Genomic DNA, 23224 nt, shown 5'->3' on the forward strand with positions numbered 1-23224 from the left:
ATCCGAAGTGCATGCGAGACTAGAAATAAAACAGCGCGGAGTAGGTAGACTGGCTTTGGGGGCACATTGCAAAACGCCAAACCAGGGAGTACAAGGAGACATGGGATGGGCATCATTTGAGAGCAGGGAAGCGGTGAGCAAGGTAGAATTTGAGGATAGGTTGAGGCAAATGGACGGGGAGCAATGGGCACGAAAGGTTTTCAGCTATTTATACATGAGGAGTGTAGACACAAAGTGGAGACAGCGCACTAGGAAATTAAGAGGAAAGTTTTTGGGCTATAGCGAAGAAAGAGATTGGTGGCTAGAGGGAATGCAGACAAAGACGGCTCTGGAAAGCTATAGATTAAACAAAAGAGTTATTGCCAAAGAAAGCATTTATGACAATTCTAGGGGAAGCTCATTGCTGTTTGAGGCCAGAACGGGTGTTCTGCGAACCAGAACATACAGAGTGAAGTACCAGGAAATTGATACAGTGTGCACTGCTTGTGGAGAGGAGGACGAGACGGCTGAACACTTGATACTCTACTGTAAAGGGCTTCACCCTATGCCTACCGAAGACAACATAGATTTAATAAAGTCATTGGGTTTTAGAGACAGCGAAGGGAGAGTGGATTTCAAGACTGTAGAGATTACCAAGCAAAGATTAAGTGAATGGTGGCAGAAATCGAGAGAAAACTAGGTATTTTCTTATCCACTGATGGCAAGGGGGTTTCATAGCCTCACTTTCTTTGCACTGCGGAGTGAATATAGATTTCACATTTAAATATTCTAAGCTTAAATGGTAAAACAAAATGGCTAGGTGGCGTAAGCTACCGCCCGATCCAAAGGGCTCAGCCGTATTCATCCATCCATCCATCCCAGGAGACAGTTCCGTGAAGTGATGTCAAATTTCGGAAATCATACCCATATACAGCGCAAAGTTCGGCGGCGAATATATATCTCCACTGTTGCTTCTTTTTACTTTCCATGAATTGCTTTAGCCTTCCATGGTGGTAGCCTACAAAGTTTCAATTTCCACATGGACCTAAACGTTGCTAATTAGAAAGTTAATTAGCACATTTTTGTTAATAAGATAGCGATTCTTTTTTGCAATTCCTGGCGTTTATTGCGGCTGTGGTAAAAGATGGGAAACTTCGCGGAATTAAAGGACACAGGAAGAAGGGCGTCACAAAGTTCCACGAAGTTTCCCACCTTTTACTCGGGTAATTTTCACATTTTCAAGCTTCTTGCTGTTGGGGCCTTTTACCACCAATGAAGCACATAGCCCTACAGAAGACGCCAATAACCCCTCTATCGAACCAACGCGTAAAACACGATGTGATGCGTCTGGTCAGAGGCGTAGTGGTTTCCATTATACCGGGGGGGGGGGGGGGGGGGGGTTAGCTCTACTGCACCCCCCCCCCCCCCCACACACACACACACACAACGTCCAACCAACCATAACGTCCAACGTCTCCAATCCTCACACAGGATGGTGCTACGCCTAACAATTAGTCACTTAGGTCGCATATCAGTAAGTGCAGTAGGTGACCGTAAATTGATGATCAAGTCTACAAAATTATAATGTGCGAAACAATGAATTTCTAGCTAAAATAATGCTCATTACGTTTAATTCTTTTTTTTTTTTTTCATTTTGATTGGCGGTGCACCGAAAAGTCCGTACACCGAAACGTCCGTGCACCAAAACATGGTGCATCCTGAGTGATTCATTCGCTTGTTAACTCCAACCGCGGTTTCTTTCCCGAAGTGTATGCGGTATAATTCTGGTTGGCGTTTCTCTCATTGCTGCCTCTGGGCTTCACTAACGACGTCGTCCGTACGGGAGACGAAACATCTGATTAAATTGTTATTTAGATTTTGTCAAGTCGGTGTAGTTTCTTTTATCATTTTGATCAGGAGCAAAGCGAAGTGCAATGTAAAATAAGAAAAAAAAAAAGGGGGGGGGGGGGTGAATAACTTGCGGTTTTAGAGTTTACCCGTAAATAAATAAACAAACAATAAAAGCCAACCGCAATCAAAACCGCACGAAACCGAAACCGGAGCTAACCCTAAGTAATAAACGGTGGATAAATGTATGGTGACTGTTTCCTTTGAATCAGACGGTGGCTTGCGCCACCTAACAAAATATATTTTTTGGCTCTAGATTAAGTAATGCTTAGGACAAGTTAATAAGATTTAATTTTTATCTAATTTTAGTTTTAACTAGCACTTTTTAATTTACTTTTACTCAGCTCTATTTCTTGAAAAATAAAACGTAATCAGGTAAAGCTGGGAAGGCTATCAGTGCTGCCCCCGCACTGCACGGCGCACCTCCACTCGTAAAGCAAGGCCCGACCAGGCCTGACGAAGTTCTCTGGAGCGGTGCGTGCGTCGTCGTCGCGAAGCAAGCAGGCGGACGTCGTCGCCTGACTGGCCGACCGATAACCCCAAGTTGACCAAGCTGGGTGCACCGAACCACGGCCGAGACCGCGTCAGGGGCGTCCCGCGCGGGGACACGTGAGGAGGACCGCGCAGCGGGTGCCCGACAGCCGCCGACGACCGCAAGTGTCGCAGGAGGGCGGAGCAGCGGTCCTGGTCTGCCGCCAAGTCTCAAGGCGCCAGGATGGCAGGGTCCGCTCTGCGGCGGCTCATGGCCGAGTACAAGCAGCTCACGCTCAACCCTCCCGAGGGCATCATCGCGGGGCCCGTGAGCGAGGAGAACTTCTTCGAGTGGGAGGCACTGATCACGGGCCCCGAGGGCACCTGCTTCGAAGGCGGCGTCTTCCCGGCCAAGCTCACCTTCCCCGCGGACTACCCGCTCAGCCCACCCAAGATGCAGTTCACCTGCGAGATGTACCACCCAAACATCTACGCGGACGGCCGCGTCTGCATCTCTATCCTGCACGCGCCGGGCGAGGACCCCATGGGCTACGAGTCGAGTGCAGAGCGCTGGAGCCCCGTGCAGAGCGTTGAGAAGATCCTGCTCTCGGTCGTGTCCATGCTCGCCGAGCCCAACGACGAGAGCGGAGCCAACGTGGACGCGGCCAAGATGTGGCGGGAAGACCGGCCCCAGTTCAACCGGATCGCCGACCGCCTCGTGCGCAAGTCGCTCGGCATGCTTGCCTCCTGAGGCCTCCCCAATAAACGACTGGATAACGCGGTAAAACTCTTTATTCAGCGGTAGAAGCGGTTGTGTGTTTTGTATAATAATGCATGGGCCAGCCAGCTTGAAGGAGGAACGACGACTATTTCCTCTTCTTGAGCTCCTCGAACCTGCGCGTCAGGTCGTCGAAGTCGAGTTCTTCCTCTTTGCTGGACGGCTTGGGCAGGCTGCTCGCGGGCACCGACGGCAGCTCGGGAAAGCCTCCCATGGTGGCCGCGTTGTAGGCGGGCGGCCCGGCCTCGCCAAAGCCCACCGTGTGTGGGTTCACGGCCGGGAACGAAGGCATGGGCGGCATGGCCGACGGCGGGGCTATGGGCACGGGTGGTGGGTCCACCTGGGACCCGGGGGGCGCGGTGCCCGGCATGAAAGGCGGAAACGGCGCTGCCACAAAGCCCGGGGGCCTTGCCGCAGCGCCGAGGTCAATGAGCAGCGGCGGGCTCTCCGGTTGGTTGCCGGCTGTCTGCTCGGCTAGCACCTCCTGGTCTGGTTCGTACGGCACGTCGTGGCTCTTGGCGATCTCGACAAGGTACTGCTCGACGAGGATCCTGGGTGGTGCCTGCACGCTCAACTTGTGCATGAGCTTGGAGCTGACGGTAGACAGGCCATTGTCGCGGGCCGCCGATGCGTACGGCTTGCCATACTTGAGCGCCAGCTGATCGGCGACCGCTTTGAGCTCGGCGACGTCCGCTTGCAGCCTGGGTGCCACCCAGATGAGGCTGGACACGGCTTCCGTGAGGCCTTCGTCCAGCGTCTTCATCTGCTGCAGCAGGCCGAAACGCGCCAGCAGGAGGTCGCAGTAGACCTCGACGAGTTCCATGGCTTCAACCAGGTAATCCTCACGGATGATGTGCTCGACGCGGATGCGCGCCCGCTCGTGCTTGCCGCTGGCCAGGTGTTCGGCGATCTCCTTGCGCGCCTTTTGGGCCAGCTCGGTCTTCTTGCGCTCGAGCAGCTTGAGGCGGTTGATGGCCAGCCGGAGGTTGGTCTTCAGCTTACCGTAGTTGGGACCCGCGGTAAACATGGTGGGACGGGCGTTGACGGAGCCGCTCGACGAGCACTCCTTCTGTCTTTTCGACTATTCGGCTGACTTCGCTGCCTGGCGGGAACGGCTCGAGGTGAAATTTCAGCGCTCGGTAACAGCAATTAATCGATAGCCGAACTCATGAATAGGAAAATCTCACTTTGTACGACGCTGGATTTCGCCAGCTCCGCTGTTCCCCTTTCGGCTTCTAACTTGACTCATCGTGGATTACAGAGTACATTCATTTATTCGATGCCATGACCTTGTCGTCTCAATGACGTAGTGAGTGTCCTCGTCATCAAATTCGTGACCGACAACGGTTACATCACGGCCATCACGCATCAGGCACATCCATTGTCCACATCACAGCTTCAAAATTTATTATTTTAGGGCGTTAGTACAGTAGTATTAATAAACGGGCGGTCCTGATAAAGCATTAAAAGAAATAAAATTTGCAAAATATATTCATATGACGTAACCTCGAGTGACTCTGTTCTACTCTTACCAACCCTCATCAAATACAGTTGAGTCGAGCAGAAAATGGCCGCCGAACAGCTGGCCAGCCAAACGGACACCGTAGGTAAGGGAGGCGTTGACCGGAGATAGCAGACAGCCGATAGTAATTAATAGAAAGAAAAACAATAGTCCAAAGTCAACGATTCAGGGACTTCGGTCCGTGTACAGTGCCGCCTCTAGTGCATCGACACTCTGCCCGCGATGGGTAAGAAGAAATGGAGCGAGACGGGAAAGCCCAATCAGGACATCTGCGAGTTTCTCCAAGAACTGGCCGAATACGAAAAAAATGTAACGAGGAACGTCCACAAGAGCATGGCCTACCGGAAGGCAGCGGCGACACTCGAAAAACTGCCCGAGCGCGTGAAGAGCGCCGAAGCGGCTAAAGAGCTTCCGGGCATCGGCGTCAAAATCTCGCAGAAAATCGGCGAGTTCCTCGCCACCGGAAAAGTGGCCAAGGTGGAGAAAATTCGCGCCGACGACAGCACCAGCGCGATCCAAGACCTGACGCGGGTGTCCGGGATCGGACCGGCAGCGGCCAGGAGCCTTTTCGAGCGGGGCATCAGCAACGTCGACGACCTGCGCAAGGACCCGTCCTCGTTGACGCAGCACCAGAAAATCGGCCTCCGGCACCTCGAAGACTTCGAGAAGCGAATTCCTCGGGAAGAAGTGGCCCAGCTCGAAGCGCGCATCCTGGCAGAGTGCCGCGCGCTCGACGAGGACTACGAGGCCGTCGTGTGCGGCAGCTACCGCCGGGGCCTGCCGTCCAGCGGCGACGTGGACCTGCTCGTATGCCACAAATTGTACCGGTCTCAAGAAGGCACCGACCAGAAGCCGCCCAAGCTGCTCGCCCGCCTAGCGGAGCGGCTGCGCGAGGCCGGTGTTATCACTGACACCATGTCGCTGGGAGGCACCAAGTTTGCTGGCGTGTGTCGGCTGGATGACTCGCACCCGTACCGCCGCCTGGACATGCGCCTCCTGCCGCGAGATCACTTCTTCTGTGGCCTGCTCTACTTTACAGGGAGCGACATCTTCAACAAGAGCATGCGGGCGCATGCCCTCCAACAGGGATTCACGCTGAGCGAGTACGCGCTGCGGCCGCTGGGCTCGACGGGCGTGGCCGGGGAACCCGTGCCGGTGTCCAGCGAACGCGACGTGTTTGATTGGCTGGGCCTCCCGTACAGAGAGCCTCAGCAGAGAAACGGGCCAGTCGACGAGTAAAGTTGTATTTAATAACGGTGTTCCTATTAGACTTTTCTTTTGAATGGCACGACACACTTGACGGGATGTTGTCCGCTACGCCTGCGCCACTAGCTCCAACCACTGGCGAAGTGCCTCACCAAGCACGGCAGGCATTGAGGCCAAGTCCCGAAGGAGAAGGTAGAAGGGAAAAGGGAAGTGTTCCATGTAGCTCCGCAGGCGCACCTCTCCCGATGGCCCAAACTCCGGCTTGCGGACTTCCAAGATGGAGTCCTGCAGAGAAAGTTTCTTCCTTGCAAACACCCTAAGTGTGAGCCAAGTTACTTAGACAGCATGCACACAGAAATGAATAAATAACTCAAATTGTATCGTACAAGGCAACAGTGATGCAACCAGGCACATAGCCAGGGCCTTGATTCGGGGGGCGTTCCTGCCCATGAGAAAATGCTGTATGAGGGGGAGGGGAGAAGAGGTTCCAGCAAAATGGAAGATTTCAAGGGGGGAGGCCCAGGTTCTATAGGTGCCCCCCCCCCCCCCTTCCCCTGGATACGTGCCTGGACGCTACACTACACATTTTAGAGCGCAGCTCTTAGGCACCCGTTTCCGGCTTAAGCGGCATCGCCGTCGGCGTAATTGCGTGTTGCATTATGAGACGTTTCCCGTAATGACGTCACGAGTGACGTCGCACGGCGCCTAAATTTAGCGGGAATATTTCCCCGCTAAATTTCGCAAAAAGAATTTCCTGCCAAATTTAGTGGAAAAATTTTCCACCTAAATCTAGCTGAAAAATTTCCTTGGTAAATATAGCGGAAAAAATTTCCTTGGTAAATGTAGCAGAAAAATTTCCCTGATTCATTTAGAGGGTAATTTTTTCCACTAAATTTAGCGGGAAATTTAGCGAAAATTTCCCGCTAAAAGGTAGGGGAGCAGGAGAGGAGGAGCATACCCTCCCCTCCTCCTCCTCCTCAAGAGCTATGCTCCAATTCGGCATTACAAAGAATTGTAAACGTCCAACCTTTTTTTTTTTTAATTTCTTCCCTTTGTCTTTTTAAGGAGATGCTAAGACCTGAGTAATCACACGTGCAGCTGTGACTAAAGTGGATGCAAAAAGCAGAAATCAATCTGCAAACTCGCCCTCAAATATTAAGCAACTGCTCTTTGGAAACCTTTAGAACTGCGACAAACGAAGGAACAAATGCTAGTCGAGTGGGAATACAAAATGTCGAGCAGCTAAGAGTGCACGCGCAGAGTTTTTGGCCGCGTCAAAAACAGCAGCTCTACCGACCTTGCCCCCGAGGCAGTCGAGCACCAGGAACACCATGAGCAGCCCCTGGGAGTGGGCGTCCCGCACGGCGGCTGCCACGTCCCCCTCGCTGCAGATCCCCCGGCCGTCTGAGACCAGCAGCACCAGGCGGGCGGCGTCGGGACCTGTGGGCAGCAGAGCCTCCGCGGCTCGCAGCAGCGGTGCCACCCGTGTGCGTCCCTGGTCGAATCCCAGCGCGCCTGCCACGTTGGCCCCGGCCTCCCTCGTCCACGGGCGCCCCAGCGGGTGTAGCAGACGGACGCTCTCCCCGAAGCTCGCGACCGCCAGCTCCCCGGCTTCCAGCAGGCTCAGTGCCTGTGCCAGCAGTGCCAGGGACTGGAGGGCGAGGGGACCGCTGGGGCCCATGCTCAGGGAGTCGTCCACCGCCAGCAGCACCCTGTACTGGCGCTGTGAGGGCTGCACTCTCCGCAGCCACATCTTGTCCCTGCGCAGCTGACTCGCCAGGTATGCGATGACCCGCCGCATACTAAGTCGCTTTCCGGATCGGAAGTCGCCTCGCAGCCTCGAAGCCCTTGTGGGTTCGAGCACCAGTCGTAACTGCTCGCACAGCTCCGTGACAAGGGGTGCCACCGCGCGTTCCGCCTCCTCCCAGGCCGCCCACGCGGGACTTTCTGCCGAGCAGAGTTCCTGCCCCGGCTCGGGGGCTCTCGCTCTCTCTTCTTCCTCTCCCTCAAGGACATCCATCCTCGTGTGGAAGCTGGCCTCGGGGCCCCTCTCGACGTGTGCCGTCTCCGCCACGGGCCCTTCCCTCGGGACCGGGTCTTCGCCGGCGCTCGGCTGCTGGTGTCCTGACGCTCTCTCCCGCTGCGCGCTCTCCTGTGGAGGCTCTGGCGTCTCTTCTTCCGGGCTCTCTGGGCGTAGCGTCTCGGGTAGCTGTTCTTCTTCCAAACGTTCAATGCCACCCTGGGTCTGGTCGAGCGTGGCCGTGTCTAGGGCCACTTCATCGTGCGCTTCGTCATCTCCCACGTGTCGGAATGTCTCCGAGGCTTCTTTCGGAGCTCTTCTCGAGTCGACGGTGTGGAGCCTCTTGCCGGCTTTGTTCTCCTCCTTGTTTGCCAGGCTTCGTTCGTGAGACGTCTTCAGGGATGTGCCAGGGTCGTTGGCGTCGGCATCGGACTGTCCTGTGCCGACTTCGGCGCAACCTCCGACGGGTCCTCCTCCTGTGGGTCAGAAATGAAGTCCTCTGAGGTGTGCAAAAGAAAAAGTCGGTGCACACAACATTTCCTGACTCCCTGCCTCTAGACAGGGGTTAACGAGGTGTTCAGACAACATAAAAACCAAAACGGAACACTCTTAAGGTGAGGTTCAAAGGAACCAGGCAGAATTTTCACAACCACTTTGAAATCATGGAAAGTCAAACAAAGCTTATGCGAAATTCCGCACAGCCTCGAAACATTCCACTTTATACGATTTTTCCAGAATTACACTGTTTAATTCTGTTTGTTATATTTCTATTTCACAGCTGTTGAGAAGTGAAACAAAGATATGGTGAAACTGGGGGTGGTGCGAATTAGTCCTCACACTGTACATAGCCTGCACGTGACGTCAGTCCGCCCCTCTTTCTGGCGGCCAGAAGCAGCTCGTTAACGCAGCGGAAGCTACGCTCTCCCGCGCCCTTTTCCCCAAGTCCGCCCCTCTTTCCGGTCGTCAGAAGCATCTTGTTTACACAGTTTAGGCTACACCCTCGGGTGCCCTTTCCCCATTATGTCTGGCCCCTTTGTGGGTTTAAAGTTTGTGTGGAACCCCGGCACAGTTGGGTCAAGTAGTAGTATAATATACAGGCTGTGCCACGTAACTTGAGCCCAGGTTTAAAAATATTTTGGTACATTTTAGGAAAACGAAACCAAGGAAATAAGTTTGTTCATTGTTTGGAGCAAGTCAGGCTATTTTTTATATTCTGCCCAATTAGATTAATTCAGATTAATTAATGAATTTATGAAATATTCAATTTAGAGCGAAACTTCCAATGACAAAGTTGTAGAGCGACCTCAGAAACATCCAATTCAGTGGTTTTTATCAAAAAACCTTTTGCAAACTTCTTTCAAAGCCTATATAAAAAAAAAAAAAAGATGTTAAGGTTTTTTTGATAAAAACTACTGAATTGGATGTTTCTGAGGACACTGTATATAGGTATGTAAGGGGGAATACCCTGTATATATAAGTATGTAAGAAGCACTTGAAATAAGGACATGGTTACTGGTAAGTTTTGTGCTCCAAATACAGTAAAATTATTTGTACAGGGTGCAAGTGCTTCAAGCAATCTATAGCAGGGGCAATGCATCTTCAAAGTAAAGTTTTTAGTAATCTTTCTTGGCATCTCCATGTTCCTGCCAAATGCCAAAGAGATGGCGCTACTTAGCGAAAGAAAAAAAGAAGAAAAGGTCACACAATTCGGCCTTAGTTTTACAAGCAAGATGCAACAATTTCGACTATTGATCACCGAACAAACCTGAAAAAATGCACTAGGAAGTTAGCTATGGTGCATCGTAGAAAGCAAGTAAAAAAAAATTTTAGAGCCCTTCCACCTTACGTGAAGATGGAGGACCAGCAAAGCTGTTATTTTTGTGACGTCCAGGACGACCTCAAGGAGGACTTTTAAGATGACCTCGATGATGACGTCTACGACGACCTCAAAGACGACTTCTAGGACGACGGATGACGTCTACGACGACCTCAAAGACGACTTCTAGGACGACGCCTAGCGGACATCTAGGACGACCTGAAGGTTGACGCCTTGGACAATCTGTTGGATGACCTCAAGAATGACTTCTAGGACGACCTCAAGGACGACCTCTAGGACGGCCTCGAGGGCGACGCCTATGACGACCTCTCGGACGACTTCTAGGACGGCCTCGAGGACAACGTCCATGACGACCTCAAGGACGACTTCTAGGACGACGCCTAGAGGACAACCTCTCGGATGACCTCAAGGACGACTTCTAGGACGACCTCGGAGACGATGCCTAGAGATGTAACAAGGGATCAGAACCTCACTATCTAATAATGCCAAGGAAGGCTGACTCATGCTGGTTGCCCCCTTTTTTAGTTTTATTTATTCATACTTGCCACGACCAATAGGAAGTTTTCTGTCGACATCCGCGGACACATTTTTTCCCAGATCCTAGTGCATAACAGCTTCGCTGTAAAAATTCGGCAGAGAATTTGAAACTGCTTACGTGGAGGAATGCAAAAGCACTTCTAGATGCAGCGTATTCCTACAGGCAGCGCACCACGTCTTCTCTTTGCACATGGCACTCCGGCAGTGACATCATGCTCTTCCACTGTACAGGCACGGCGAGCCCCACCGGCTTCACGATGGCTTCCGCGACGAAGTATCCACGTTGCTGTGCTTTTCTTTGCGTTTGATTTGTGAGGCGCGTCCGCTTTGACCTTGAGCACCCCCGCAGGCTTCCATGACGAAGCATGTGTGTTGGTGTGCTTTTCTTTGCGTTTTATTTCTGAAGCGTGTGCTTGATGACGTATTGGTGTGACAATCTTTCGGGCACAACGCTGCCGCTTTCTCGCATAATGGAACAAGTAAGGCTTTCACCTTAAAAAAAGTGTGCGGACGACCACGCAACGTGATACGAATGGATAACGTCGGCTGGTGCGACATTTGAATGATATTGCGTCGTGACTGACAGGAAATTCCGGCGACATTGCATGGTTCCGTGTCTCACGTAAACCACGCAGAAAAGTTAGCACCAAACACATCCTCACGGACACGCTGCACAAACTGCTCTGTCGCACCAGCGTGTCTGTTCTTTGCTCGGTAACATTCTCCTCTATGTGCCGCTTCGTATTCATGCACAGCACGATTTCGATATTGAATGCGTTCCATCCCAACACTCGGGGCGACACCGTCGGCGCCCAGACATCGACAACGTTCTCTCTCACGGGCGCGTTTATGCCGTCGAGCAGCCGCTGCTTGCTCCGGCTTCAGCCGCTGTGTTCTAGTGTGCAAAGGATTAAGGTCTGTTCACACACTTGCGCCTCCTTAGGAGTCGCAAGTATAGCCATTTCTCATAGATAGCAAGCACATCTGATCTCGCAAATACTGCAAAACCTTCATTATAGTGAAAGGAAGTTCCAGTGTCGCCTCATAGATGGCACCAGTGTGACAGTGTGTTCTCTCATCCCAAAAGATTTTAAAAAGGTTTCAAGGCACAAGGTCCGAAGGAAATCCAAGTGTGTGAATGGGCCTTCAGAGTTAGAGCGCCGAGAGAACGCGTGACCAAAGGCGAGAAAGAGCAGGTAGCGAGGAGTGCAATCACATGACCCCCGGTGCAATCGCGATTGGTTGGATGTGCTACAGCCCCACCGCGACTACTACTGGCAAAGGGGCAAGGGTACCGCTGCCGTACTTGCCCTCTGCCGGCATCAAAGCCACCTGCGATAAACGCGTTCATGCTCCATTTGAAGCATAAGTACACTGTGCAACACAGGGGCACCTTTTTGCATTTACAAACTGTCCTGCCTAAGTTGGTCCAACATAACTACAAACCATTTCACCAACAGTCCTGGTGATAACCTCAGCTGTGCAAGAAGACAAGCAGAAAACGACAATCTAGTGCTCATGCTGACTGTGTCATGCTCTGAACATATTCCCAATATGCACTTGGTAGTAAAATGTGAGTACACAAAATGTACTAGTCCACACTGAACTCTGTGCCTGCCCACCTTGTTCGCTCTCCTTTTCCTGAGGACCGTGCTCCTCCGTCGAGGCTCCGTGCAAAGTGGTGCCGTGACTCGCACCAGCTCCGTCCGTGCCTCCGTCTTCGGCCTCGGGGACTGCGCCATCTGCAACGTCGGGCTCCTGTTATTTGCTGTTCCCATTTGCCCTCGAGAGGACCACTTTAGTCAACCAAAGAAGTGTGTCACGGTTTAGCCCGAAAGAGGCTAAGGCAAAATGTAACAGCTCTAAGAATGCAAGATCTCACCCAGGTTCTGCATGTCTATTGGAGGCGGAGCACCCTCCTGTGTGCCCTCCCCCTCTTCTTCTCCCTGCTCCATCTTGTCTTCGGTGACCTGGTCTTCCCCTTCCTCCTTCGCTTCCTCCACTGCCTCTGAAGGAGGGGCCTCTTGAGGCTCCTCTCCTTCAGCGTCCTCGGCATCTGAGCCCAACTGCATGTCTTCCGGGAGGTTCAAGGGCTCTGGCTCCTGCAAACACGGAGGATACAAGAGGGTTAACATGTGACTTACTGCGAGGAAACTTCCAGGCAGCATTTCCTTTTTTATTTCGCCCGGCATTTCTGAGGATTGCCTATTCTACATAAGAAACAGCCTTGTTTGCTTGTGTTCAGTTCAGTTATTATTGCAAGGCAGAAGCGTGAGCTGGTGGCACTGGAGGACTGTCTTGCTGTCAGTGTCCTCGCATAACAGCAGTGCTGCTGAAGCTAACCTCAAACTAGCAACCTTCCAAGTGCACACTGACGGGACCAGGTAGGTCTTTAACAGTTAAAAAGTCGAAGAGGGCATTGACGTTTTTGTCTCAGCACATTGCATTCGGAGAAAAGATCTTATATGAAACATAAAAACTGTGTGTTATAGCCACTTACGCTCACCGCCACTCCCTTTTCGACAATCAACATTTTTTTTTTTTTTGCCTTGCTTGCATCATTACATACCTTTACACAAGGGGACCTTTATTTTGTGGTCTGCAAAAGTAATCAGAACACTGGGACTACTAACACCCTCCGACCTAAATCCTGCTATGGACTGTCCCCTACACGACTGTCACCTGTGGATCTGGAGGTTCCCCGATCGTGGAGTCGTCCGGAGGGCCCTCTGGTGCCACTTCGGGACCATCATCGGGGGCCTTCTCATCCTCTGGGGGTGCCCCTGCAGGCTCCTCTCTCTGCGGAGCCGCATCTTCGTCACGAGCGCCCAGCTGCGGCTCCTCCGCACAGGGCTCCCCTTCTGCTGCCACCTCCTCCTCCTCCTCTTCCTCCTTGCTGTCCTCTTGCTCTTCTTTATCCCACAGCTGCCATTGAAGAAGAACATTTGATCAGATTTTGCACACTCCATCTGCAGTTCGATACAAATGGAACACACTTCTGACTGAACAAATGCTTAGAGTCAGTTTCATCAGCTGCTTTGCTATTCTGTCCCTGGGGCAGGGAGTTCTGGTTGTGAGTGGGGGGAGAAATATGTTTATTGATGGCCTTAATCAAGCGGTCGCCCTGCGGTGTGACTTGCAGGTAAGACTTGCAGGTATGATATGCTGGTACAAGGTACCAGCATATCATAAACTAGCACGACAACAAAACAAAATGTAGACCTTCTGTGCATTTCATACTACGCTCACATAGATTTGGCAGCTTCTGGAATGTTCTTCATGAGTAACGTGGTTGTGCCATCTGAGAGAAGAGCTAAAGTTCTGGATCCCCCACTACCATACACTGTTTCATCCTAAGCCAAAGGCACATGCACTAACCCCATGCTTCGATTACAGCTGCCATGCACACCCACTTGTGCAGAGCAGGCACCGTTCCAAAAAACACCTTCGTGCTTGTAGTTTTTTCTTTGCTTGCACTTGCATACTTGTGCAGACTAGACCATTTGCAACAAATGTGCAAAAGCTATGTGAAAGCTGTGTGGTCGCCGGATTCACTTGTGAATCCGGCTTTCCTAATTGCAACCAAGACGGCCCAAAAAAATTTCATGCTTGCTCTCTGTCAAAAGGCTCCCCTCTAACTGTAAGGTACCTCCCTACAGCAGAGTGGTCTAGGCTTTAAGAACAATATCTATCGGTGGCGACAGATAACAGCTAAACCGATGCAAAGACCGGCCCACCTCCTGGTCCAACTGGTCGTCTCCCTGGACGTCGCCCATCTGGTCATCCAGCTCATCCTTGTCTTCCTCCTCACTCTCGTCCCCCTCTTCCCCCTCTCCCTCTTCGGGGTCCTGGGCAGGGGCTTCGAAGTCCTCGGTCATCTCCACGCCGTGCTCTTCGTCCTACGAAAGAACCACTCGTCTTCCTTGGCAGGTGCTCTGAACCGGGTTGCTTAGGGCAAGAGTAGTGCATACACGACAGAAACGAGATTTAAGGTTCCCATCTTGGGTACGGCGGGCAATGTAGCTCAAATGTTGAAAGGAAATGTGCCCATCTGCCTGGCACCACGCAAAGAAAAATTTTCAAATAAGCAAAAGGCACAAGACATGACTTCCGCACTGCCCCCACAAGGGATACCCATTTTTGTCGATGGCTCGGTTACACGGGCACTTGCGACACGCATCTGACGTCAAAGCCGGCGGACTTGTGGCGGAATGGCCGAAGCCTGGTTCGAACATTCGCGCCCGAGCACGACCGACTGTTATGACTGCCCGCAACCGCTTAAGACGAGAGGGTTGCTACGGCAACCGAGGTCGACGTCGTAATGAAACGCGAGGAGGCATAGTGCAGCCGGTCGCACTCGAGCGCAAATGCTCGAGGCAGCCTCGAGAGTCTCTCCCTGCTCGTTCCATACTTCTCGAGCATCACAAGAATGTTATGAATGCCTTCACTTTCAGATGCTGCGCAACGGTCACACAAAAAACTGTTTTCCCCGATGCTTTGATCTAAAGCACACGAGGAACGCCCACCTTGGGAGCCCTCTGTTCCTCTTCGGGCTCTTCCTTCTGCTCGCTGCGGGTTCCCTCCAGCTGGTCCTGGGACTCTATGCGGTCGCTGACATCCTTGGCTCCCTCGCCCTCCCCCAGACCCCCGTCCTCCAGCTCCTGCAGCTCGGGCGCCCCCTCCCGCTCAAGCTCCTCCCGCCACTCCTCGGGGAGGCACAGGCCCTACGGGAGAGGGGTGGACAACACCATGTTTCCATTACGCCAATTTTCTAAAATAAATTCGCAAATCAAATGCGCCACATTTGACCTAAGTCACTTCTCTACCCAGCACCCAACCCGCTTTCCGTAGTTTACAAATTAGGAAAAGCGGGTTAAGTCATTTTATGTGCCTCATTGTTGTGATAAATTGCCAGAAGGGCTTTTTAATTTGGACTCGCTAAGACCGGTGAAAAGTCAATTAAAAATATGGTGCTTGAATTTAGATAGTTGAACAGTGTTGTGCCGCACAAATACTGCATAAATTTACCTTTTATTTTGTTATAATTTTTTTTTATGCATTGTGGTTATTTTTGTTGGATGCTGGGTCCTGCCCACAAGCACAAAAGTGCTTTTGTAAGCCCGAAACATACCTCTATTACATTTTTAAATAAACCTGTTATTATTGTAGGAAATGAAAGGCAGCATAAACCAGATGGTGAGTTTTTTTTTCCACCACTGTGCCATACCACTCTTTATTGGGAGAAATATTTTTACATTATCATCCTGCCCATTTATCCTTGATCCATGCTCTATTGACGAAATCACTCTTTTAACCTTGGGTCTCGTTTTCTGAAATAGCAAATCAACAAGTTGAATTAGAAGGTTGAAAATTTTAAAAAGCTAAATGGTAATTTCTTGCCAAAGGGTGGATGCACAAGTGTTGCCAAAGAAGGCTTATAGCTTTGAAACAACCTTTGTTGGCGCGCGCAAATGTGCAGTTTGTTGAACTTGACCCATGTCACCAACCCTAAGCAAGCGTGAGACACTGGGGGCCCCAAACTTGAAGAGTGCATGCCTATATGAGGCTCTCATCTCTTGCCACAAGTGCTTTCATGGCTCAAAGAAGCTTTTAGTAAATAGTGGCACTCTGGAATATCTGATTCAAAGAACAAACTTTGCATATGGTGGATTTGAATTGACAACAACCACAATCTGAACTACTGGATTTAGAGAAGGCTGGGTGTCAAAGTTTTGAAAGAGCAGTTGGGGCATCCTGTCTGCCCCAGACCACGCCGCCACTTGCCTTCTTGGCCAGGGTGGAGAACAGGGAGGCCAGAATGTGGAGCAGCTTGAGCCCAGAGCGATGGGCGGCCAGCTGCAGGGATGCCAGGTAGCGGCATGCACCCAGGTACTGCCGCAGCAGCGGAACGACGGCATCGCTGCAAGAAATACCAGTCTTTCAGAAAACCACAAAACACGCAAAAAAAAAAAAAAAAAAAGCGACAAGCATATATTTAGAAAAGACGCCACACCGCCGGAGCAAAACGAGGGTCACAGATTGCTGCGTAAGTAAGCCAGATGCCAGAAATATGCGGTGACGGTTCTGATTTCCTTCTGGGTCTAAACAGCCGAGCGAAGTGACCGGGTGGTTACGTGCCGAATCAAGAAAGAATGTTTGGCATGCCTCAACGAACGACCACGCGAGGATAATATTTTAATGTGCAATCGAGGAAAAAAAAATGACATATCTTAGACAGCTAGCTCTATCCTCCAGAAAACAATGCCCTCCTCTTTTCTGTGTCTGTTTTAACAAAGTTTGGTAGAAGTAAAGCCATCAGTGTGTATTTCGTCTGCACTCTTTCTAAACTCTGAATTTGCCATGAGGAAACATACAGCCAACATCTAAACGGAGACCCTTTATGATGGGAACCAGATGCCACCGACAAAAGCAATGTGCATTCTGAGTTATGGCCACGCCCTTACCCACAAAGTCAGTGTCAGTTTCATAGAGAATATTATAGTACTACCTAGTATTTATTTTGTGGAGATTTTGACACATAGATAACTTGGGCGACGATGCGACGGGCGTGCAAGGAACGATTGCGGTGCAAGGCGTGGGACACGAGTGTGCGACAGGGGAATGCGATAGTTAAGCCATGGCGCGGTATGCTGCCGAACATCAGGCTCGAGGATTAAAGAGCTTTCCAATGTGACTTGGAGCATTTCTCCAGAGAAGCAATGAGCGAGGACAACACAATCTTGAATTACTACGAATATTTTAAACATTTCACTTTCGCCCGCACAAGCAAGACCCCCCCTCCCCCCAAAAAAAAAGAGACAATACAAACCAGGCTTGGCTGGCATTTTCGTCCACGCCGTGCCGACGCAGGTGCCGCACCAGGCGCCCCGTTAGCTTGCACGTCTGCTCCAAGTCCATCCGTACGAAGGCCTCCTGCAGGTTGTCCCGCAGCAGGGTCAGGTGGGGCCCCGAAGCGGGGTCTCCCGGAGTGCCACCCAGGTGCCCGTGCAGCCGCTGCACCGCCACGAGAAGTCGCCTCGCCAGCGCGTCCGAGGGCGGGGCCTCGCCGTCGGGGCTCGGGGCCCGCGCCTGAGCCCAGTCCTCGGCCAGGACATCCAGGGGCTCGGCAAGTGCCCAGAGGTGTCTCGCAAGGGGCGGACACAGGGTGCCGCTCGACTGGTGCGCCTCTCGGCTCAATGCAGCCAGTTGCTGCACTGCGCCTTCTAAGAGGTCTGGCTCGGGGCGTCCCAGTAGTCCTGCGTTGGACATTCAGCTCGGTTCGGAACCCTGGCTACAGTCATCGACAAAATGAGAACGGCAGGGTGTGTCTTTGATTGCGCGTTTTGATTGCGTGCGCGCGTTAGAGATGCACGATTTGTTCAAGCATTGTGCGGGAAGCGGGACTACTTAAGTTCCTCCCTGGCGTTCTCAGCTTGTCAGTGACTGTACAGTCACGCGTCGTTAATAGGCAATTTTACAGTAATGTACAGCAGATCCTCGATAATTCGATCTCAGTTTATTTGGGATCCCGGATAATTCGCAATATTTCCACGGTCCCGTAACTTCTCATAAAATATGACCGAACAACAGGAGCGCTCCGCACGTGCCTACCCGGTTAATTTACCGATTTGGTCTTCCATGTTAAATTTTTAGTTGCTAGGCGGCACCAGTTGGCATCTAGATTCGGCAGCAAAACCAAAGATGACGCGCGTCTTCGCTGATCTGTGTGCTGTTTGCTGGTCCATGCGCTTAAAAGTCCCTTTGTTTTTTGGTGCTGCACCGCTGTGGTTCGGGCCGTTATTGAACCGTATGTAAGCGATTTAGCGAGCGACGAGACGAGCGACGGCGACGACAGTCAGTGACAAGCGACGGAAATTTTTCACTGTCCCCGTCGCTTCGCTCATCGCCTTGGCTGCCTGCTCCCGCCGCTTTCACACGGCTCGCCTTCGTGCAATTGACCGAGTGACAGCGAAGTGGGTTGCCGTTGCATGTGTGTCTCATCATTCGCCAAATCGACTATGTGCGACCGGCCGTGGAGCACGAGGGTGCCGCCAGTGCTAGTGCCAGTTTTGTCCCTGGGATTGACGATGAGGGAGAGGAGCTTTGCTGCCGCATTAAGGACAGTGACGGTGAGTTGGTTGGCATGATGTTCACACACTACTTAAACCATGAAAGAGAATGAGTAAACTTGGTACGCAGACCTTGAGAGCGAAATCACCGAGTACGACGGCAGAGATTGATGACAATGAGAAGGCGTCTCAAGCCCCCGCTCTGGGGGAAGTTAGACAGTCGCTGAATGTCATCTGCAGCTTTGTGCAATGTGACGGCAGTGATCCTGAAATGTTGCGCCTAGTTAGCCTTCTCGAAAATATGACTGTCGGCGCCACTAATTACACAACGCGGCAGTCCCACATCGCCGACTACTTCGGTTGAAGTTCTCTCGTTTTGGCAACTCGTTTTGAATAAAATGTTTCCTTCAAGATTCAAGGCTTTGCGCACAATTTTAGTCGTTTTCTTTCGTTCTTGGATAATTCCGAAATCCGCTTAATTCGCATATTTTTCACCGTCCGACCAACTTCGAACTAACGAGGTTTTACTGTACACAATTTTAGTGCACGTTAGTGCTAAATTTTGCTTTTGCGTTAGCACACATCATGCAAGAGTTTTAGAATAGCGTTTCTCCGCCACGATGCAAAACCCAAGCATTTCACGTTTGCAATGCTACCAAGACACAGTAAAAATTCTTATTTCACGCACGAAATGCTGCAACCTCTAAAAAAAAAAAAAAAGTTTTTGGTCCCACTGTATTTTGCGATCGTTGCCCACCTTCTTGGGTCTGCCAGACCGTTTGTGACATGCACCTCTCGTAGGAGTGTAGTATCGTCCCACATCGAAAATCACAGTTGCGATGATTCCACCGACAAAGCTTTCACGACGGCCGCCAAAGCCACGATCCTGGGAGCTGCCATTTTCTAACTCTGCTCGTGTTGGCTTTAGCCAACTAGCGCATCACGAATCCTCCTTGGAGGAATGCAGACTGTTTGTGTATGCACGCAGTTTTCGAGAAATAGAGCAGTGCATGTGCAGTTGCGACGATGCTGTTATTTGCATATGCAAAACTTTTGAGCACGCTATTTTAAACCTCCCAATATAGACTCCGGATACCCCACTACAGACATAGACAAAATGTTCATGGACGAACCGGGTAAATACAGGTTTTCTTTGTCTCAATATTATGGACAATTATTTGGGGGAACAGAGGCGTCCATATTAGCGAGATGCGACTGTACTGAACTCAAGTGAGCGTCTCATCTCTGGTTTTGTCATTCTCAGTTCAGTCTTAGTTCAGTCTGCTGTTCTCTTTGTGTGAATTTGCTTTTGAAGCGCCAGTTCCTGCTCAGATGTTATGAAGAGAGGGAGATTTAAATAAATTTTCATGTCGGTGCAAGCACCTTCATCATGCTTTACACAGTAATAGAACCTATTAAAGCATGTTCAAACTAAATGAAATTATGTAGGCCCCATTTTACAGGCTGACAGAACAAGTTTCTGAACAAAAATATCAGCTCCATCTGATGCAGCGACGCTATTTTGTGCGGACGTAGATTGCGCTGCTGTTGGTTGAAACCTGTTCCCAGAACATTATGGCTATGTGGTGATGTAGACATTTTTTTACTAGTAGTCTGCCTGGCAGTATTGTGTCTCAGAGTTCTGATGTCGTGCTCACCTTGGGTGGCCGGCAATGCCAGCAGCCGGGCGCACTGCTCCAGGGGTGCCAGGTGTGCCTGGAGACGTCCGACAGCGAGTTCCGTCGCCTGGACAGGGGCAGCCTCGTCCCGTGGCCAGGCACGCAGCAGCACCAACACCTGGTCCAACTGCACGGCTGCTTGAGACAGTGTTGCCGCCACCTTTCCCTGCAGACAGTTCCCAACTTGTCATCAACCTTTGGATGCACCTCACTGCCTTGCATAAAAACGACCGCAGCCAGTTTTGATGTTACTCCAGCATAGGGTGCTTCGTTGTCCATGGGGTACCAAAACCTGACAACTTCTAGCCTTGATTTGTAACTATTGAAGATGCCTCCTGTATGGGAGGCAAAAGGACTAATGAAATTGTTTTTAGGGGCAAAGCTCCTTAGGGTTTAGCCTTGTACGGCGTTCGTGCTGACATCGATTGCCATCCCATCTGTCTTCTTAAAAAAAGAAAAATGTTTGCGCAGTCGACAGGATTCACACCTGTGCGGGGAGACCCCAATGGATTTCTAGTCCATCGCCTTAATTAATCAGCCGCGACTGCGGGACGAGTAGGGGGCTCTGAGATGTGGTAGTAACTCAAGAGCTGGGGATGTCATGGATGAAACGTTGCAAGTAGCCGCTCAACGTCTATACAAACCTGTATGTAGGGGAGTAAACCTGTATGTAGCTGGGGTCAAATGCGTATATAATTGCGTTAAACTTTGCATGCATTGGCTCAACGTTTACAGACGAGAGGGCGCTGCGGTCAAGTGCTCAAATGCATATATAACCACGTTCCATACCACAGATTCTCTTTCTGACATGGATGAAAACGAACTAAAAGCTCGGCATGCTGCGGCTCAGCGTCTACGCAGACAGCAAGCTGCTCCGGAGACCAGGGCACAAGAAGCTGCTGCAAAGCGTCAAAAACGCCAAGCGGACCCGGAATTGAGAGCTCGCACCACCAGAGCTTCGCCCCAATAAACATCATTCACCACATGGAGATGCGGTCATTTTTTTTCTTTTGTGTCAAGTCAGTGCTCTTATTTTAATGATTATAATCTCCAGGAGATGCACCGTTGTACCCAAAAGAGCGGCACCAGGTAGGTAATAGTAACATAAACTGAAAACATGAATTGTGGTCCAATGGTGGTCTCTGTACCAGCAACTTATATGCCTGCACGAAAACTGGCAAGGATAGATACAAGGCCATGACACAACTTAGCAGCACAACAGATTAAGCTCTGGTTGAGAACCAAACCCACCTTCCAGTGGTCGAGGAATGTTTGAGGGGGCAGTGGGCCCTTGGCAGCCAGCTCCACGCTGGTGGATAGGGCCCTGTTGCGGAGAGGACAGGAGTTGTTTACACAGATACTCAACATGCTTTATGAATGTCTGGTTCCTACCTGAGCTTCTCCAGGTTTGCCAGCACCTCGCAGGAGCGGGTGCGGTCTTCCACGGCCAGTGTTGCCAGATGGGCGGCAAAGCCACAGCACCGATCCATCAGCTGCGGGTCCAATTCCTGCAGAGAAAGTGCTGGTTAAAAAAAGACAGCGATCCCCTGCACTTTAAACAAGGCAAGGGCTACCAACAATAACTGCTGGATGCCAATACTTTCCCCATTACATTGCCCCAACAAACATCTGTCGTTAGAATGCAGCCTAGGTAGAGTTCCGTGTTTTCAAATAAATTCCAAAAAATAAAAAATAAAAAAACACTCGCTGGTAAATTTTCTTTTAATTCAAATTTATCCAAAGAACTCTGAATTTTGAGATCCTAATTAGGGCTGGGCAAATGATAGATTAACCTACTGATTAATCAATTAATGCTTTAATTGCAATCACTTTTTTTAACCAAATAATTTATTAAATCTCGACAAAAAAAAAAATAAGAATAAAATGCTTTAAACACAGAGATGTGGATGAGTAAACCTGTATGAAGGCAACCTTTAGGTGAAATTTTGACCTAAAGAAAACTGTAGGGTGAGACTTGTAACTTCAAACAAGTGGAGAAGGTTATACGTGTCCCGGCCACTTTAACGCCGTGCAAATGTCCGTTTAGTGCAGCAGAGACTATTGTGAACAATCAAACAAGTTTGTCATTGCTGGAGCATGTCAACAAACCTCTTTGCCTTTGTGGCTGAAGTAATATTTTGTGAGTGTGAGTGTCTCTTGGCTGTTCTCAACTACACATCAAGGTTGATTTAAAATCCGAGACTGTACATTGCGCCGCTCATCCCGTATTTACCAAAGACAAAAAATTATATAATTTTGACTTTGTAAAAAATTATGCATGGGAATTAACGAAACCGATTAATCGATTATTTGATCGATTAAAGGATGGCAATTAATCGAGTTAAAAACTTGGAAAACAATTAAAGAGCCTCTGAAAAGAAAAAAAAAAGTTTTTTTTTAAACAATCTGGTTGGAACACGCGTGTCAAATTTTTTTACGCGAAAAAAGAAAAAATTTGTAGAGCAATATTGACGGCTTAAAAGGTTAAAACAGCGCAAAAAACGACGGACAGTGTAAAGAAAGACACAGACAGAGCTCTGTTTGTGTCCTTCTTTACCCTGTCCGTCGTTTTTTGCGCTGTTTTAACCTTTCAAGTATGTCATACCAACTCACCCAGGCTTCAACTTTAGCAATATTGACGGCGCGAGACGCGACTTGTTTTCTCTCTCGGCATTTTGGGCGTGTGGAGGAGAGGTGGATTGGCTTGGCCATCACACTGAGGTGGCGCAAGCGTATGACCCTCTCGTTGAGGTGGAAAGAGTGTATGACCATTCCGTGACGTCGTGAACGTAGCGCGCAAAATTCAAAATAAATCTCGCGCCATCAAAATTGTTCTAAAATTTCTTTTCTTTTTTTGCGTAGCATTAATTTTTTGACATGCGTGACCCAACCAGACTGTTTAAAAGAAATATTTTTCTTCTTTTAGGGGCTCTTTAAGCTTCGCCTTTAAGAGTGAAACGTGATAATGTTAATGGGCCCCGTTCACATCGCCTTCTCATTCGCTTCTCATGCTCTTCCTGCCAGTAAGCAACTAGAGATGGGCATGGCCTACTCAGTAGCGTGTCTGGCTCGCAACCAAAGAATCGTGGGTTCGAATCCCGCACAAAGTTCTTCAAATTTTTCTTTAGTGCAAATGAATTACATTATAAAGTGAAATCATTAGAGACATGCGGCGACTTTTAATTCACATTACACGTCATGTTTTTTAATCACTTTCA

General features: G+C 50.2%; 4 protein-coding genes across 5 annotated transcripts in view; 2 read left to right on the top strand and 2 right to left on the bottom strand.

The window, feature by feature from the left end:
- Positions 1-2323: 2323 nt before the first annotated feature.
- LOC115310489 (ubiquitin-conjugating enzyme E2 G2) lies at positions 2324-3162 on the top strand. 2 transcript variants are annotated; one of them, XM_029968880.4, is made up of 2 exons: positions 2324-2668; positions 2738-3162. In XM_029968880.4, the coding sequence occupies exons 1-2, from the start codon at positions 2603-2605 to the stop codon at positions 3107-3109; spliced, it is 438 nt and encodes a 145-aa protein (XP_029824740.1). In that variant the 5' UTR covers positions 2324-2602; the 3' UTR covers positions 3110-3162. The 2 variants fall into 2 exon arrangements, with proteins under 2 accessions (XP_029824740.1, XP_029824739.1); XM_029968879.4 differs by having other exon boundaries at positions 2603-3162.
- On the bottom strand, positions 3133-4163 carry LOC8031005 (IST1 homolog). The gene has a single exon (XM_002403943.4). The coding sequence runs from the start codon at positions 4161-4163 to the stop codon at positions 3225-3227; it is 939 nt and encodes a 312-aa protein (XP_002403987.3). The 3' UTR covers positions 3133-3224.
- A 717-nt stretch (positions 4164-4880) lies between these two features.
- LOC115328642 (DNA polymerase beta) lies at positions 4881-5917 on the top strand. Its single transcript, XM_029989976.4, has one exon. The coding sequence runs from the start codon at positions 4881-4883 to the stop codon at positions 5895-5897; it is 1017 nt and encodes a 338-aa protein (XP_029845836.1). The 3' UTR covers positions 5898-5917.
- LOC8031001 (midasin) overlaps positions 5889-23224 on the bottom strand; it is a 122024-nt gene continuing 104688 nt past the window's right edge. The window contains exons 61-72 of the mRNA XM_040222376.3: positions 21399-21514; positions 21258-21330; positions 19986-20172; positions 17088-17514; positions 16043-16178; positions 14785-14982; positions 13996-14157; positions 12941-13183; positions 12141-12360; positions 11881-12000; positions 7162-8360; positions 5889-6149 (exon numbers count right to left, since the gene is read on the bottom strand). Of these exons, the coding sequence (XP_040078310.2) occupies positions 5973-6149; positions 7162-8360; positions 11881-12000; positions 12141-12360; positions 12941-13183; positions 13996-14157; positions 14785-14982; positions 16043-16178; positions 17088-17514; positions 19986-20172; positions 21258-21330; positions 21399-21514 (3258 nt within the window). The 3' untranslated portion in view covers positions 5889-5972. The remainder of the gene's footprint in view (positions 6150-7161; positions 8361-11880; positions 12001-12140; positions 12361-12940; positions 13184-13995; positions 14158-14784; positions 14983-16042; positions 16179-17087; positions 17515-19985; positions 20173-21257; positions 21331-21398; positions 21515-23224) is intronic.

This window comes from Ixodes scapularis, unplaced genomic scaffold (genome assembly GCF_016920785.2).
Source record: "Ixodes scapularis isolate PalLabHiFi unplaced genomic scaffold, ASM1692078v2 PGA_scaffold2__306_contigs__length_199485367, whole genome shotgun sequence".
Lineage (NCBI taxonomy): Eukaryota > Metazoa > Arthropoda > Arachnida > Ixodida > Ixodidae > Ixodes > Ixodes scapularis.

Coding starts and splice junctions, on each gene's coding strand:
- LOC8031005 (XM_002403943.4), bottom strand. CDS start 4,163: ATGTTTACCGCGGGTCCCAACTACGGTAAGCTGAAGACCAACCTCCGG.
- LOC115328642 (XM_029989976.4), top strand. CDS start 4,881: ATGGGTAAGAAGAAATGGAGCGAGACGGGAAAGCCCAATCAGGACATC.
- LOC115310489 (XM_029968879.4), top strand. CDS start 2,603: ATGGCAGGGTCCGCTCTGCGGCGGCTCATGGCCGAGTACAAGCAGCTC.